General features: G+C 47.3%; 1 protein-coding gene across 1 annotated transcript in view; it reads right to left on the bottom strand.

Moving 5' to 3' along the window:
• LOC125749658 (cyclin-dependent kinase 14-like) overlaps positions 1 to 17,169 on the bottom strand; it is a 99,323-nt gene that overhangs the window by 26,140 nt on the left and 56,014 nt on the right. The window contains 5 exon segments of the mRNA XM_049027126.1: positions 1,610 to 1,658; positions 4,386 to 4,449; positions 11,936 to 12,029; positions 15,817 to 15,869; positions 15,871 to 15,938. Coding sequence (XP_048883083.1) covers positions 1,610 to 1,658; positions 4,386 to 4,449; positions 11,936 to 12,029; positions 15,817 to 15,869; positions 15,871 to 15,938 — 328 coding nt within the window.

Here is a 17,169-nt window from a genome sequence, read left to right as displayed (position 1 = left end):
GCAGCTCTTTTGTTCTGAAGGAGTTTCGTTAGTTTTGCACGATGGCTGCGATGCCAGAAACCACATGCCTGATCTCTGCAGTCAAGGACATACCATACTACTTTTTTTAGACTTGTCTAAAATATGACGGATCTCTTTTTCAGAGAATTATCCATCAAAATCACTTAACTGGCTTACATTTCATCAACTCAGAGGCCCTGTCATTGTCTGTTTATCTTCCTGTCCTGTGTGTGTGTGTGTGTGTGCATGTGTGTGTATGAGGGGGGTACTGTAAATGGTAAAAGGGCATTTGAGGTATAAAGTTCTATAAAGAGTTAGTACTGTACACATATGACCCTGTGACCTAACAAGACTGTAACCGAACCCCCCCCAAGTTCAGAAAGTAGAATGTACTGGTTGAGTGACTGACGGGAACTGAACCAGTAATCCTACCAGTTGCTTTACTGACACTGACAGTCAGTCAATTGAAAATAAAGGGCAGGCATTAAATCCAAAGGCATGAGTGTTAGAGGCGGAGCCTTCATGTTTGCACTCCAGAGGAGCTGAAGCCTGGCTCTGCGAGGCTCAGCTGTCGACGTCTCTGTCTGTTCTGCGGGTTACTGGTCTCATAAAAACCAGATACACATCACCTAATAATTCCATCGCAGCCTCTGAGCGATGGGCAGCCCTAGTACTGGCACGAAAAAAACACCGTCCTGGTCTCATACTTTCCTCAGGTCCCAGCCAGAGGTGTAGGATCCTGGAAACTGGGAACAGCGGTGGGGGGGGGCTATCAGGAACAGGGGGACAATAAAAATTCAATAGGCCCAGCAGATCAATTTACCAGATTAGCTTTGGCAGCCGACCGGCAGACACAACCATGAAATGCAACTTCAATAACCATAGCAACACTGAAACAGAACAGAAACGTAAGCAGAGAGAGGCCCACTGCAGCAACGTGTCTCTGTAACTGGCCAAATGAATGACAGGCGCTTGGCATTAGACAGGTTTGGAGAATCTGACAGTGTCATATCCTTGGCAAATGATGCTCAGGTGGTAATTTAAAAGGTAAGGTTTGATGTAGAAGCTTAGCACTTGATTTAGAAGATCAGGCTGCAATTAGGCCTCTGATAATTGGGTTCACATCCATCCATCCATCCATCCAATCAACCGCCTGATGTGAAGATTTTGGAACACCATGCTGCCTCCTAGTTCACTGACTCTCTCATATACTTCTGATTGGCTTGGGACACCTTAGATCTTGCTTCACAGCCCAAAAATTTGACACTCCGGCCCCAGCCAATCAAGGCCAGCAGGCAGCAGCAAAGAAGTGACCGGAAAGGTCCAGAGAAATATAAACCACATTTTTTTGGGAATATATTGTGGGGAAAAATACCAATAAAGCCCAAGAAATAGGCTCCAGACTAGCTGTGGCAGAGCTGCCTCTACCTGTCAGTACCTGTCAAAGCATACAGAGAACAAACAGAAACATTTGGCCTGCTTGAATTGGACGACATTTTCCTGGCTTCTGAGAACCACGGGTACAGTCCAGTGATGCAGTCCAGCAAACAGGCTGTTATCCATCTCATTGTGGAGAAACAGAATAAAGTACAAAAAAAATAACACTCACTTGTTCCACGCTTGCTGAAGTTTCCTCGGACTGTACATGGAAAATCGGTCTGGGGGGGGGAAAGATTAACTGCAAATTAACACAGGTTATGAGTGTAATGGATGACATATCAAAGCTTTTAAACATCACATACAAAACAATGACGTGTGACATGTGGCTGGTGTCTGCATCCCAAAAGAAGGGTTTTAATTAACCATTATGAAATCAGACATTGACCTCTGGGTTCTGAATCTTAGAACCACAGTTCCATAAAATATCGTTACAGTCCCCCACTAACTGAGGGGAAATGTTCCAAGACACTTAGCAGATGCCTGAAGCCAAAGATAGTAACAAACTATATATACTATGCATTTTCTATGCGTACATATCTATGGTAAAGTTTACGCCATAATTTAGGCACAATAAGAGATTATCAACACTAACTAAGAATTATTTAAGGGTTACTTCAACACAAGCGTTGCAACACCTCAACCATCGATCTGATAACTGAGGTGGCTGCCAAATAGCTAAAGGATGGATGATACAGTGAGGATACCCTGCACAAAGGGATAGCTAAAGGGTGGATGTCGTATACAGTGTGGATACCCTGCAGAAAAGGATAGCTAAAGGGTGGATGCCGTATGCAGTGTGGATACCCTGCAGAAAAGGATAGCTAAAGGGTGGATGCCGTATACAGTGTGGATACCCTGCAGAAATGGATAGTTAAAGGGTGGATGCCGTATACAGTGTGGATACCCTGCACAAAGGGATAGCTAAAGGGTGGATGCCGTATACAGTGTGGATACCCTGCACAAAGGGATAGCTAAAGGGTGGATGCCGTATACAGTGTGGATACCCTGCACAAAGGGATAGCTAAAGGGTGGATGCCGCATACAGTGTGGATACCCTGCACAAAGGGATAGCTAAAGGGTGGATGCCGTATACAGTGTGGATACCCTGCACAAAGGGATAGCTAAAGGGTGGATGCCGTATACAGTGTGGATACCCTGCACAAAGGGATAGCTAAAGGGTGGATGCCGTATACAGTGTGGATACCCTGTATGGGGTATAGGGATGATTCACGTCTCGGGCGGGACGGCATGAGATTTCATCACGCTACTCAGAACAGAGTGCAATTTAACACTTACAAAGTGTTTATTTTTGGAATTTTCCATTTAATATTCTCAGACCACGATTGACTGCAGATAACTGAAGCCGCGGAAAGCAAAATTGTGGATAAGTGTAGACCACTGTGTAGCTTTCATATAACTCCCCCTTGTGGGCCCACAATGTCCTGCAACGGAATAAAGGCACATGAAGATGACGATGATGATGATGGGGATGATGCTGAACTCATGTTCCACTGACATTACACTTGGTAAAGTGGCTCCATTTATTACTGTATGGAACATAATTTAATGCATAATTGTAACATTTGCAGATATATTTTTTGAAAAACAAGACCATTTCCTATATATAAAATTCTAAATCATTTCCTAGATATAAATCTACAAGAATATATTTTAGAAACACATTAACCTGTTAAACAGTCCTTGGCCATCGCAGGGCACACTCACACACCAGTCACTCACACATGCACACCTATGGGCAATTTAGCAACTCCAATTATTTTACAATATATCTTCATATATTAATTGCTTTTTTAAAGCACTTGGAAACACGTAGGCATCCGTAAACCAGTTATTGTGAATTTGTGACATTTTATTAGTCTGAATACAGTGTTTGAAGTGGAATGAAACAGACACAGCGTCTGTAACAGTCCTCAGTGCTGCAGTAAATAGTGACAGTGCCCCCTGCTGTTCGAACGCTAAAGTGCATCTGTGTTACAAAGTGGTGTCATTTACATATGTTGTGCGGTTGAAGACTTTATCCATATAATTTACAATTAAGTCATTTACTTTGGCAGAGAAATAAAATATCGAAAAAAAGATTATTTCTATAAATATACCCATACTCGGGGAATATATGAAGGTTACACATACATGTCATTTGTCACTGTCACTAAGCACCCCCTTTCTCGATCCCCCAAAAACGTACACCCTGTGAGACGTTATCTGCCACATGCCGCCATGCTTTGACTGTGCAGTCGACTGGATTTAGACACGAATCTGCCTTCCTCCCTGCACATTTCACCTGAACGAATGAACATCCCGAGCTAATTACCGCCAACTGCCGCTGAACTATAATTAACTTGTGACCCTTTAATGACTCATTATTGGTGCACATGTTCCATCTCGGCCACCCGGCAGATCAGAGGGCAGGCAATGCGTCCGCTTTTGGCTGTGCGGCGTAAGGCCCTGGGCAAAAGGACGGCCGGTAATGAGACACTGACAGAAGCAGCTTGGGAAGGGAATGGGGTGGCAATACAGCTGAGGCCAGCAGGGGGCGTACTGGTTAAGGAAGTTCAGCGTTGACTGAACCAGCAAAGAACCACGACATGGGGGGGAATCAGACTGGGGTTTAAATCACTCTGCTAATTAATAACCTGTGTGAGCATTACCGCTGCACAGTGCCGGATGCTGGACTGTTAGCTCACTGCTAATAGTCGGCATTTCTGCTGTTCGTTTGTACAAGGCCTGCGTACTTGTGTTTTCTTGCAAAAGAGTCCAGAATACAGGACTTTCTAGCCATTAACTCGGAAGCATAGAAACTACACGTCCGGACGATGGCCAACTGTAAGCTAAACACCGGCCCGGTTTTCACTAAACAAGTAAAACATAAATGGAGATGAACAGCTAGCCAGCTGAGTGATCTTTAACGGGAAACGGGGGCTCACCGGGTTTGAAGTGAGGCAGGGAGTGGACACCAGGCCACGTGTCCTCAGTCGGGGTACCGAGTACCTGAAAGAGACAGCGAGGCCATCTTAGGGCAACTGGGACAGGGTCACACACACCGACATGCACAGGGACATACCAACACACCACTGCATGTGACCAGACACTGTAAGGCCGCACAGATTAGCGTAGCGAAAGGCCATTCAAATGTAGAGTCCGTTGGCCAAAGAAATGAGGAGAGAGACGTTTAATATCACAGTCAGATCCATTCAGGATAAATAAACTTGTGGTTAATAAGGAACCTGCAAAACACATGTAGAAAAACATGCTTTTTTGTTCTTTCAGTGGCATTGGCCAAAAGATATGAACCTTTATATAACCATATACTCACAAGCCCTGCGACTGCACTAATGACAGATCCCACATTTACCCAACGCCACTTTGGCTACATCTGCCCGACAGACACGGTTTTGCGGATTTTGGGTTTTAGCCTCATGCTGCCAGCAGAGGGCAGTAGAGCCCCGTAAAGCAGACAGACGCCTCTTTCTCTGAGGTTATGGCCCTGCTCCCTAAGCAAGCAGAGCTCCGCTCCGACTAACACTCATGGAAATCCGCCCTTTCAGAGTCGCGAGAGAGAAGTTGACATGGGAAAGACGGGCTGGCAGGTATCACACGTGGGTCTCGTTTGCATGAGAACAAAGAATGTGTGGCGAGGCTGGTCAGGAATTATTCAAGGCGAGTGTCCGTCAACATACCAGCCATGTGTCAGGCATGCATTTATAATAATAATGCTCAGGCACAACCCCAGAGGTGGAAGATGACAAGGCTATCCACTCTCAATATTATAATAATAATAATAATAATTAATAATGTCCACAAGTGACACACAGAAAGTGTGTGTTTCACTGAATCATCTTATTATCTTTAAATCCACAGAAGAGTAAAGCTGTTTAAGTGGTTAAACCGCTCTGTGCATGTGTGTGTGTGTGTGTGTGTGTGTGTGTGTGTGTGTGTGTGTGTGTGTGTGTGTCGGTGTGGGGGGGGGGGGGGGGGGCGGACGTCTGAAAGCCTGACACAAAGGGTGATTATCCCACCTGCTCTCTCCCAGTTTCCTTCCCGCCCCGGAGGAGGAAAGTGAAATTAGCCCTCTCTGGCAGCATCCTCTCAGTGGGAGGGGTCAGGGGGAGTGGGGGGGGGGGGGGGTCTCTCGCTCTCTTAATTACAGTACATATGCTATTGTTCCACCCCCCTCCCCATTCCTGCCACTGTGGGGGGTGATGGAATGCTGTTCCTAACTGGGCCGGTTCCATCCATCATAAAGTGAGGGACATTAGGGTGGGGGGAAGGGGGTATTTCGAATGTCTCTTCAATGACTCAAAGGTGGGTATTACACCTGGGGCTTCAAGCACCCCCCCCCCATTCCAAGCTGTAATTCCTCTGGTAAAAGGGCATTCCTGTCAGAGACTAGGCACCGCATCCAGTGGGACTGCGAGCGCGAATCAGCAATCTCAGCTCTGCCCGGTGCTTAGCATGCTAACGTAACCATGCGGGCAGTGTGCGCGCGGTGTGCAGCCGGCGTGGTAAATTACAGGGTTTTTCTCTTAGGGGTGGGGGTAGGGGAGGGAGTATGTCCTTTTCAAGGCCCCATTCGCCTCCGCTGGCAGGGGCCCGAACCAGCCAGATTAATAGTGTTTAGTGCAGTCAGTTTAATTACACGCTGCACGTTTTAAAAATGCCAGTGAGAGCCGTACCGAGGGACAGCTGCACAGCCGCGCTATTCGAAAATAAAAGTCAGGTGGCTTTTTCTCCATGAAAAGCGTTTTGGAATAGAGCCGGGAGGTTACGCCTGGGGAGGCCACTAAGCACAAGGAAAAGAGCGTGGGTACTCTCAGAGATGGAGCTCGAGGTCCCCAACATGCCACCCAATCAGAGAGTCACTCTCCAATGACCAGGGCTTGTGGGCTTGGGGCAAGAAAACACTGTGTGGGGAGGGGGGGGCAGTAAAGATGTGAAACAGGACATCTCCTTAGCAGTAAAACAGCTGCAGGGTTTTAGCGGAGACCCAGCGACCGAGCGATGAAGGCCAAGCTCAAGCAAGACAGGAAATGAGTTCAGGATGGAGAGTGTGAAACAGAGAAATGCAAGGCCAGTCAGGGAGGCTAAGGCCCATTTTGTGACAGAGATGACCTTGGAGGGGTCGTGTAAACAGACCTTGCGTAGCTGGGTGGTCCGAAGCCTGTATGGCCCTGATCGGCCGCATTGAGGCATCCTGGGTAACAGAACCTCAGATGTGGAGGAATTCATGGGCGTCCAGGACACCAGCACGTCAAGCATATCGTTTTTCATGACCCATTGAATTGGGTTGGGGGGAATGGTAATTAGGACAAGACATTCTGTGGGGGGGGGGCAGGGAAACAAGAGGGTGGTTATTGGCCTTCAGTGGCCAATAGGTTTCCGTCCCGACAACATGGCAGGTGACCAAGCTGAGAAGACAGCAGGGACCATAGGGGACATGAGGACAACGTAATGACATCAGACCCCCAAGGGGGGGGGGGGGGGGCGCGGGGAGGAGGGCACAACTCCAGGAGAGTCCAGGAGAAAGGGCATCTGACTCCAATTAACCGGTCACACTTAAGTAGCCTGGAATCTGGTCAAATAAACTGGTGGGGGGGGGGGGGGGAGGGGGGTTATGGGTTACCTGTTTGTTAGCAGATAATTAACTTCAATGGCACAGAGTAAACATTGGTCCAGGCCCATCGACAGCCCCAGTAAAGCAGTGGAGATCGGCTGAGTGCGTCTGCGTGGTTTAACGATGACTGCACAGCTAAAGACTTGCACACAGCCTTACGGTTTTGGAAGTGGAGCAGCTACATGCATTTGGAATTTAGGAATAACAGTTCTTCATGGGTGATAAATTCTTACGGGGAATTTATTAAACGCCAGCTGACGGCGGAGGAACCGAGCCGGACGAAACCACCTCTATTCCGACGCTTGTGGGTGATTCATCTTTACTCAGCTGTTTAATATGACAGGGTTCATCACAGGTCACATGACTTACTCCAAGCCATTAACGAAATGAAGCGGTAAGCTGAGAGCGTACCGACCCTGAAGGAACTGAAAACACAAACTGGGGGCAGGAGGCATCAGCTGGAGTTTCAGCCAGGAGTCACCGCAATTCCCCAGGGTCAAAGGTCACCCCATGCTGCCCACATTCGTACACTCATGGCCAGGTTCCTGAAGAAAAGGCACTCTGGGTAGAAAATGAGTTTCTCCTTAACCATGTCTGTATTATACATATACACACCGCTGGGGTGTTCGTTTGTTCCTTTGTGGAGGGCAGGGGGGGTGGTGCAAAGACGAGGATGATGGGTGGGGTCATAAATTACCTCACAGACATATTCCTGTCAGGATGCAGTGGAGGGGTCACATAAGGTCACGTCAAGGACCCAAGAGGACCATCCATTCCCACAGAGGACAGACAGATTTTACATCTCGTGCCTGAATCACGTTGTGAAGGCATGTGGAATGTGTTCAATAACTTAATTATGCCCCCTTCCCCAGACCTCCCCCGCCACTGAAAGGCCCAGCCAGCTCCAGTAATTGCCCACATAATTTTTTAGGAACGTTTATTTATATTCCCAGCTGGCGTTTTCCGGGGGGGGGGGGGGGGGGGGGCTGACATCTTGTTACCCCACTTTACCCTTTACCCAGATGCCCCTGCGTGGTGTTACCCCGCCTTACCTTTGACCCAGCTGCCCCTGCGTGAAGCATCATTTAAATGCCACAGTCTACCACAATATTATTGCTGACCATGTCCATCTCTTGATGACCACAGCGCATGCAGCTTCTAATGGCTACTTCCAGCAGGATGACACGCCATGCCACAAAGCTCATATCATCTCAGACTTGTTTCTTGAACATGACAAGTTCACTGTCCTCAAATGGGCTCCACAGCCACCAGATTGCAATCCAACAGAGCACCTATGGAATGCGGTGAAACAAATGACCTTCATCATGAAGGTACAGCTGACAGATCTGATGTTATCATGTCAGCATGGACCAAAGTGTCTGAGGAACGTTTTAAGCACTTTGTTGAATGGATGAATGTTGAAGAAATCAGGCAATTCTGAAGGCAAAAGTGGGTCCAACCTGGTTTTAGCCAGGTGAACCTAATAAAGTGGCCAGTAAGCGCATATACATTATATGGACAAAAGTATTGGGACGCTTGGCTATCACACCCACAGGAACTTTTCTGATATCCCATTCTATATCCACATTAATACGGAGCTGGTCCCTCCTTTGCAGTTATAACAGCTGCCACTCTTCTGGAAAGGCTTTCTACAAGATTTTGGAGTGCGTCCGTGGGAGTTTTGCCCATTCACCCAGAAGAGTACTTATGAGATCAGGCACTGATGTTGGACATGAAGGCCTGGCTCACAATCTCCGTTCTAGTTCATCCCAAAGGTGTTTGATGGGGTTGAGGTCAGGGTTCTGTGTGGGCCAGTCAAGTTCCACACCAAACTCACTTAACTCTATCTATAGAACCCATAAAGCTGGAAGCATAGAACTATCCAAAATGTCTTGGCAGGCTGAAGCATTAAGAGTTCCCTTCACTGGAACTAAGGGGCGCAGCCCAACCCCTGAAAAATGACCCCATACCATTATCCCTCCTCCACCAAACCTTACATTTGTCACAATGCAGTCAGTTCTCCTGGCATCCACCAAACCCAGAATCATCATCAGACTGCCAGACAGAGAAGCGTGATTCATAACTCCATGGAACACATCTCCACTGCTTCAGAGTCCAGTGACAGCATGCTTTACACCACTCCATCCAACGCTTGCTATTACACTTGGTGATGCGCGGCTTGCATGCAGGCTGCTCAGCCATGGAAGCCCATTCCATGAAGCTCCCTGAGCAGAGTTTTTGTGCTGGAGGTTAATGACAGAGGAAGTTTGCAATTATTGAGTCAACAAAGTGTTGGAACTTTATGCACCATGCGCCTCAGCACTCGGCAACCACACTCTATTACTTTATGTAGCCTGTCATTTCGTGGCTGAGTTTCTATTGCACCTAAACGCTTCCACTTTGCAGTAAAACCACTTAGAATTGACCATGGAATATCTAGCAGGGGAGAAATTTGATTCACTGACTTACTGCAATGGTAGCATCCGAGGACAGAATCACACTGAGATCTTCAGAATGATCCATCCTTTCACAATGTTTGTAAACCTGACTTATACGACTATGTGCTTGATTTTATACAACGGTGGCAAAGGGTTAGAATGAAACGCCTGCATTCAATGATTACAAGGTGTATTCCAATACTTTTGTCTATATGGTGCATGTACATAAAAAAATCTTCTGCTGTACCCAGATCAGATATGCAAAAAATCTGACAGACACACACACACACACACACACACACCTATTTGTCTTACCATCTTCCAGCTGACTGTCACTTTCATGTGGTTAATGATCCGTCCCACTAAACTAGCAAAACTGTCCTGAGGACATCTCCACAACATGTTTTTCACAGTTTACTGTCCTTGTGAGAGAATCCCCCCCCCCCCCCCCCCCCAAAAAAAAAACAAACACATACAGAGAAACACGAACACACACACACACACACACACACACACACACACACAGAAAACCCCTTTCCCATCAGCAGCCCTGTTTATATACCACATCAAGGACGACTCGTGGCCATGAAGCAGGTATCACCCCGCCTCTCACCCCGAAACCTGCCATACAACCGAAATGGATCTTGGGCCAATCTTCACCAAGCACACACAGCATGTGACAGATTACACAGTAAAAATCAACACATACAGGGGGGAATTACAAATGTCTTCATAAACTGGCAGAAGTATAACAGTGATGTATGACCGGCGAAAAAAAAGGGTCCTTCACGAATTTCCCCGCGGGTGCCAAGGTTACAAACGACACGTGTGCTTCAGAATACATCATGGAAACGGGATTTCCACAAGACATTTTCTCTAACATTTTTTTGGGTAATTTCTCAGACCACACGTAACTCCCTAAACTGTGCGTCTCCGAGTAGGTACTGACGGTTGCCGTGTCACAATGCAGAATGAGAACGTCAGTCACAGAGCCGACCCGCTCCCAGCCAATTGGAGGCAGGCCAGTCGGTTCCCGCTCCAGTGTGCCTGTCTAGGCCGACCTCAGCCTAGCTGACAGCTGAGTGTGTGGCCGGAGCAGCCTGATTGGCTGTGAGTACCCCCACCTGACACATACAGGCCAATCCCAATATGTCTTTCTTTAATAATACGTACATAACCTTCCTGGGGTCAGCTCTGCACAAGTGCAAATGTGTCAGTTCTGGATGATGAGCAAAATGAAAACGCAATAGCATGTATATCTGCATCTTCTCCATTTACAATATGATTTATTTCTGTATCCCTGCTGCTTCTCTCTGTTACCCAAGACTGCTTCCCTCCAGGGAGCCGCCATACCGCAGGGAGGTGCAGTAATGGTGTGGGGGTGGGTTTGGTTACCATGGTGAGGGATCACCAGCCCCAAAGATAACCCAGATGATGAAACTCAGCTGGCCCTGGTTAGCCCAAATGCATTCTTAGGTTTTTTATGGGGTCAGCAGAGCGGTTTCAGGAACGGGTTACGGAGAAAAGTATGGAAAATGGCTGTTGAACTTGCATGAGTTTTAGGCAACGGTGTTTGTGAGAGTTTTTAAAGTGGATATCAGCGAGTGTCGGTTCGCTTTTCTTACCAGGAGGTCATACTGGTTTTATCTTCCTGTTCCGATGGTTTGAACTTTGCTGTGACTTTTTCAGCCTTTTGATGATGCTGACTTTCCACTTTCCACTGATTTTTAACAGGATTTTCCCGTCGTATGTCTTACGTCCATGTCTCAATATGTCATGTTTAAATGTCTTGCATATTTATCGAACCCGGGTTCCGGAGGTGTGAGACGACAGTGCTAACCACTACACCACCATTCCATTCCTTCTGTATTTATATTCATTTAATTACATTTTCGTTTGCACTACAACCAGCAGAATCAATACTTCATTTTAGCATTTGGTCTGTCTGTCATATAGCCGAAGATGACAATGAAGATACTTTGACTTGATTTCTTGACTTCTGCTCATCCCAAAATGGCCGACCTTTCCATCAAACATAACGGATAACTGACCTAAATTTCAAAACAAAAGGCCTCCAGATGTACAAATGGTTTCAATTGTATGGTCAATCTTGCAGTTAAATATCAGTAAATGTCTTCTCCATATATTCAGTGATTTCTCCAGAGTTTCCAGAACCTATTCCTGCCTGAGAGGTCCTAGAAACGACCGGAAGTTCCGAAAGACCCCACTCGCAGGACTCACACAGCCCCTGCAGACCCATGCGATATGATGCACAGCCCCCCTCCAGACCGGTCCTCACGGGCAGCACTTCCTACCCAAATATGAACCCAAAGGTGTGAACGCATCTACATATCGGGCAGAAACGAACGAGTCACACAAATGTTCCCCAGCATCACTCGATAACAAGGCAAACTGTGGAACTTACCAGAAATATTCTCTCAAGCTGATCCTGGATGTCCTTCATCCCAGGAAACGCAGCGACGCCTTGCATCATTTCCACGAATATGCATCCCACGCCCCTAAACAAAAGGAAAGTGGGACATTCATTCCACGTTCTGATTAACAGCATCCTAATCTGTGGTGGCTGATCTACAGAGGTAGTATCTCCTCTATTTTTTAGATTGAATTTTGAAATAAATTACTTTGAAACAACTCGTGAAAATAAATATTGTTCTTTAAACACACATTTTCTATTTTCTTGGGAAAGATCACTACAGTAATATTGTCAAATGCATTATCTTGTTACCTCCTCAATTTTTCTAGCCAGCAGCTGCCACTGATCCTTATCCAGGAAGAAAATCACTGCCCAGTCCATTTACACTGCATTATCGGAGTTAGCAAAGCAAGAGCCTCAGGCAGAAACAACAACAAACGTGACAAGAGCGACACGACAACCCCTGTGTCGCCATGGAAAGTGGCATGACACGGCAGCGTGCGAGCCGTGCGGGATTATGCGTCTGCAGGGTGTCTACAGCAGTAACAGCGACTCTTTGGGTTCCTCCGTCTAATGACCCTCATCGCTCACAATTAGCTAGGGAGTCCGTCGAGGGTCGTCTCTGGTGCTTGATAACGACACATGAGTTCCCCCAGGGCCACGCGACACAGAACGACCACAGAGGAAGCGATTTCATTCTCCGACGGACTTCTGTAGTCCTATAAAAGCTCCTTTGTGTTAGCTGACTGGCCATTAAGCCATTTCTTCAAAAGGGGAAAAATAACTTCCTTTGTTGAACTTGGCCTGACAGTTGGCGGCTAATGCTAAATCTTGCGGAAAATCCCAACGAGGCCCGAGACATCGCATTTCTGCCGGTGTCGGGGCTCATTTATCACCAAGCTGCCGGCATTGGCCCGGTGCATTTGGCGCAGCATATATCTGGCCCCGTCTCTGGCCGCCGTGAAAAACATCGATTGGCAATAAGGTGTGACTGTCATGCAAAAATCTTCACTGTTCTTCTTTACGCCAACGTCAGTTTACTCTTCCGATGACTTTGATCATACCGGAGCCTGGCATGGTGTGATACTTACATCAGGCACCATGTTTCGTGACCCTGTGTGACCTCGTGTGACCCCATTGTGACCCCTTTCTGCTCTCTCCATCCAAAAGATGGCTAAATGGTCTAATAACCAGACCTTTTCCTGGAACCACCTTGCTGTCTGCTGCCCTCCGTCAAAGATGTGCCAGGAACTCACACCTGGCTCTTTCCTCTGTCAAATGTCCTGCATATGAGGGGAAAACTTATGGATGTCAGAAGAGTAACCTGAGATTCTGCATAATAAACACGTACAGTCGTGAGATACACCAGCAATAAACTTTAAATAAACTTGCTCGCTAGGCACGTAAATAATGCTAATGATTTAAGAAGCGTTCTCCAGCCGTGAGTCTGGTCTAACGCAGCTTGGATATTAACTCAGGCTTTGGCCAGAGTCCTTGCACTCCACAGCTGTCACCTCAGTGAGGGGTAAATGCCTGTCGAGATTTTGCTCTGGCGAAGAACCTCCTGGCCGGTTAACGCGGGAGCCATATCGCTGACTGGGCCGCAAGTGTTTGTTTGGCTGTTGCCTGGCAGTGGACAATACTGGCCGCCTAATGACATACACAAGCACACACATTTAAAGCAGAATAAGATCACATTCGCTCTGAAGACCAATGAGATAGACAGCTAAGCTTCTGCAAGGTCCTCAGGAACCATCTCCTTTAATGCGCACTTTGCAATGTCAGCAGAATGTTGATTTTTCTTGGCCCCACCTTGGTTGTTCAATGGTCCCCATCCCCAATTTTGCCCAGCTACGCTCCCCCTCACACACACACACCTCATGCCACTCCGGTCTAATTACCCTTGGCAACATGCAGCTGGAGTCCATGTGTTAGTCGTCCCCATGGACGCCTGCGCAGAATCAGGCAGGGATGCGCCTCATTTACCATCCGCCATCACGGCAGCAGCCCCCGGCCCCCGTCACACCCTCCTCACCATAAACACTGGCCACTCAACTCTGCTGTTACTGGAAGTCGCAAGTCTGCCCACAGTCTCGCACGTACAATATCAGTCAAAAGTTTTTGCACACCACAGGCTTTTAACCACCTTTCCAGTTATTACATAAACTGTTGATTTTTTAAAAATCTTGTTAAGCATTGCAATGTTGAGCGAACAACCATAAATGAAAATATAAGTCCAATAAAACAAGTTTCCTTTATAACATGGATAGAGTATGTAACAGCGCATGTCTGACATCCTATTAACTGGTTGTACGATGATGGCGTAGTCAAATTCTAGGTTGTCCTTTAACTTTAAATGCACTGGTTAGTTCACTGTTTAATCCTGTGAAACTGAGCAGTATATAGTGTCCCTTGTAGTAAGAATGCCTCGAATTTTCTCTGTTGTTATAATTGCTCGAGGTTTATGAAGACATTTACTTGCCAATTAAAGAACTCAAATGGTTAAAATACTGTAATTTTTTTGTTAGCAAAGGATATTGAATGTATTTTTAGTAAATGTTAAGTGAATAACATGCAAATGTAAAAAAGCTTAGTGTGTGCCAGAACTTTTGACTGGTAGTGACTGGTAGTGACTGGCAGTGACTGGCAGTGACTGGCAGTGACTGGTAGTGACTGGTAGTGACTGGCAGTGACTGGTAGTGACTGGTAGTGACTGGCAGTGACTGGTAGTGAGTGGTAGTGACTGGTAGTGACTGGTAGTGTATTTTCTGTTGACTACCACATAAACTTCTCACCTGGTGTTAAACCCACTAATCTTTTGATTTCTGGTTCCAAACGAACTCAACTCCCCTCACTACTATTCACCCCCAGCATCTTCTCCCCTCTTCGGAATCCCCTCTTCATGGGGGCCACACCCCGGGATGACCCCCCAACGCCACCCTGTTTACCTTCCCACCTCCTCGTCGCCCCTCCCTCGGCTACTCATCAGCCCAAATACTGCCAGACTTGTTACTCATGCTAAAGAATTCTTTATAGTTGGGTGTGGGACGCCCGGCTTTGGCCTTCCCACTTAGATGCACTCCCAGGAGTATCAGAAGTGTCTCGTTTGCCTTTTACTACCATCGTCAGGAGACTTATGCTGCTGTCTCTCTTTCTGAGAGACAATAAAACCTGAGCTCCCTCGTGGACACAGTTTAACTCAAACAGAACACTTGTCAAACATTACATTAAACATTTATTAAGTCCTCGCTAACGAGTGCTCCGGAAAAGCACTTTATGTCCCTGAAAGCAGTACCTGATGTTTCTCCCGGCTACAAAGGAAACGCTTGTCCAGTTCCTCCGCAGCACAGGCAGAAACCTCCTACCTCAGAGTCACTCTCTAATGATTTTGCCACATGTTCGAAAGCAGTGTTTATATAAAGGAGTACATACACTGCCGATATATACTGAATATATATAATGAGTTTGAACTGATTCCAGGATATTTTGCAGGGTGACTCTTTGGGGGGAGGGGGGGCGTAGGACCCATTCCCAATCTTCCAAGAAAATAGGCATCATGGATGGATAGGGGAAACAAAAAGAGACAGATGAAGGTAGAGTTGAAGATATAAGTGGTGTAAAACACAGAGATGGATGGATGGATGGATGGATGTGCTGTTGAACTGAAGGATGAAAGAGCAAGGTAGTATGGATGAATGACTGGATGTTTTGCAGACTAAGAAACAGATGGATGGAACGGTGAACAACTAGAAGGATGGACAGATGGATAGATATCAAGCAGATACGCCGATCGACTGATGAAAAGACGGGCAGATGCACAGGCTCGTGGATGGATGAGCAGGGTGGCTACTGGGTGGGGGGTGGGCGCTCACCACATGTCCAGGCAGGTGGAGTAGTCGGTAGAGCCCAGCAGTACGTCGGGGGGGGCGGTACCAGAGCGTCACCACTTCATTGGAATAGGTGTGGCTGGGTACCGACTTGGCCCTCGCCAGACCTGCGAGAGTCATGGAGAGAGCAGAAAGGGGTCACACAGGGTCACGAAAGGTCACACTAGGTCATTCAAGGTCACCCAAAGTCACAGCTCACAAGTAATATGGCATGAGGCGATTCTGATTAACCAGACACAGATAATAGTCAGGACTCTGCCTTTGGAGCGTTCAGCTTCATCCCACAAATCCACTGAACTGAACAGCAAGTAACTAAATAGGATTTTCATTTTCAGAATGCGAGCATCACCAGGATCCCCATCACAAGCTGTGTGTAAGAGCCCCCTTCACAGGTAATTCTGCCCAATGTTTACTGCCCCCCTCTCCTTCTCTGGACAACTGGACCACTACACCGTAATTTACTTTGGGGGGGGGGGGGGGGGCAGTGCGTGAACGCTGTTTACAAACAGACGGCTTGGCACAGTCAATGGTGCAAGGAAACCCGGCAAGAGACTGGATCTGCATGGGGGTCTGTCTTCCAGCCAGGTCCATCAGCCATGGGACTAATTGGGATAATGTAGCAGATCGGAGGGGGGAGGAAAGGGGGAAGGAAGGGGGGGGGGGCAGGGTTGACAGGCCGCTCGCTGGCACCGGCCCACGCGCACGTCGCAGGAGGAGTCAACCTCTGCCTGTCTCCAGGGCAGTCGCCATGGCAACAAACCAGGACAGCCCTTGGCATCTTTAAACAGGAGCGCGTGCTGCGTGTGCAGGGGGGGCGGGAGGAGAGGGTGACATTACAGGTCTAACCATCACTCAGAGGCTCTTTTCCGAAAGGTCACTGCTTCAGATTCCCTGCAGCACCTCTCGCAGGTATCGGGAGACTCCCACCCTGCCCGCCCTGCCCACCCTGCCCGCCCTGCCCGCCCTGCCCTGAATTATACATCACACTGGGGACACGGTCTGAGAATAACTCTCCTTCAGAAACTGCCCATTCTCTAATTTTTTGTCATTCACTTAAAACATATACAAAACATCACCACCACCCCCCCCCCCTCCCACACACAAAGAGCTGAGGTGGTATTCATACTCCTAACCCAGCAGTTACTGTACCATACCCCAAGCCACTTCCTCACCCCAAGTCCAAAATATAACATATTTATTTAAATATATTTAAAATATCCCAAACAAACTAAATTAACACTTGTTCCAGCCCAGTGGGAAAAAATACTGAACACGTTGACAAAAAAAACACCTCACAACTGTAATAAGCAGCCCTTTCAATCGCAGTGCTGCGGTCAG

This window comes from Brienomyrus brachyistius, chromosome 9 (genome assembly GCF_023856365.1).
Source record: "Brienomyrus brachyistius isolate T26 chromosome 9, BBRACH_0.4, whole genome shotgun sequence".
Taxonomy (NCBI): domain Eukaryota; kingdom Metazoa; phylum Chordata; class Actinopteri; order Osteoglossiformes; family Mormyridae; genus Brienomyrus; species Brienomyrus brachyistius.
Note: the sequence above shows the minus strand (reverse complement) of the source record. Positions and strands in the feature narration are given on the sequence as shown.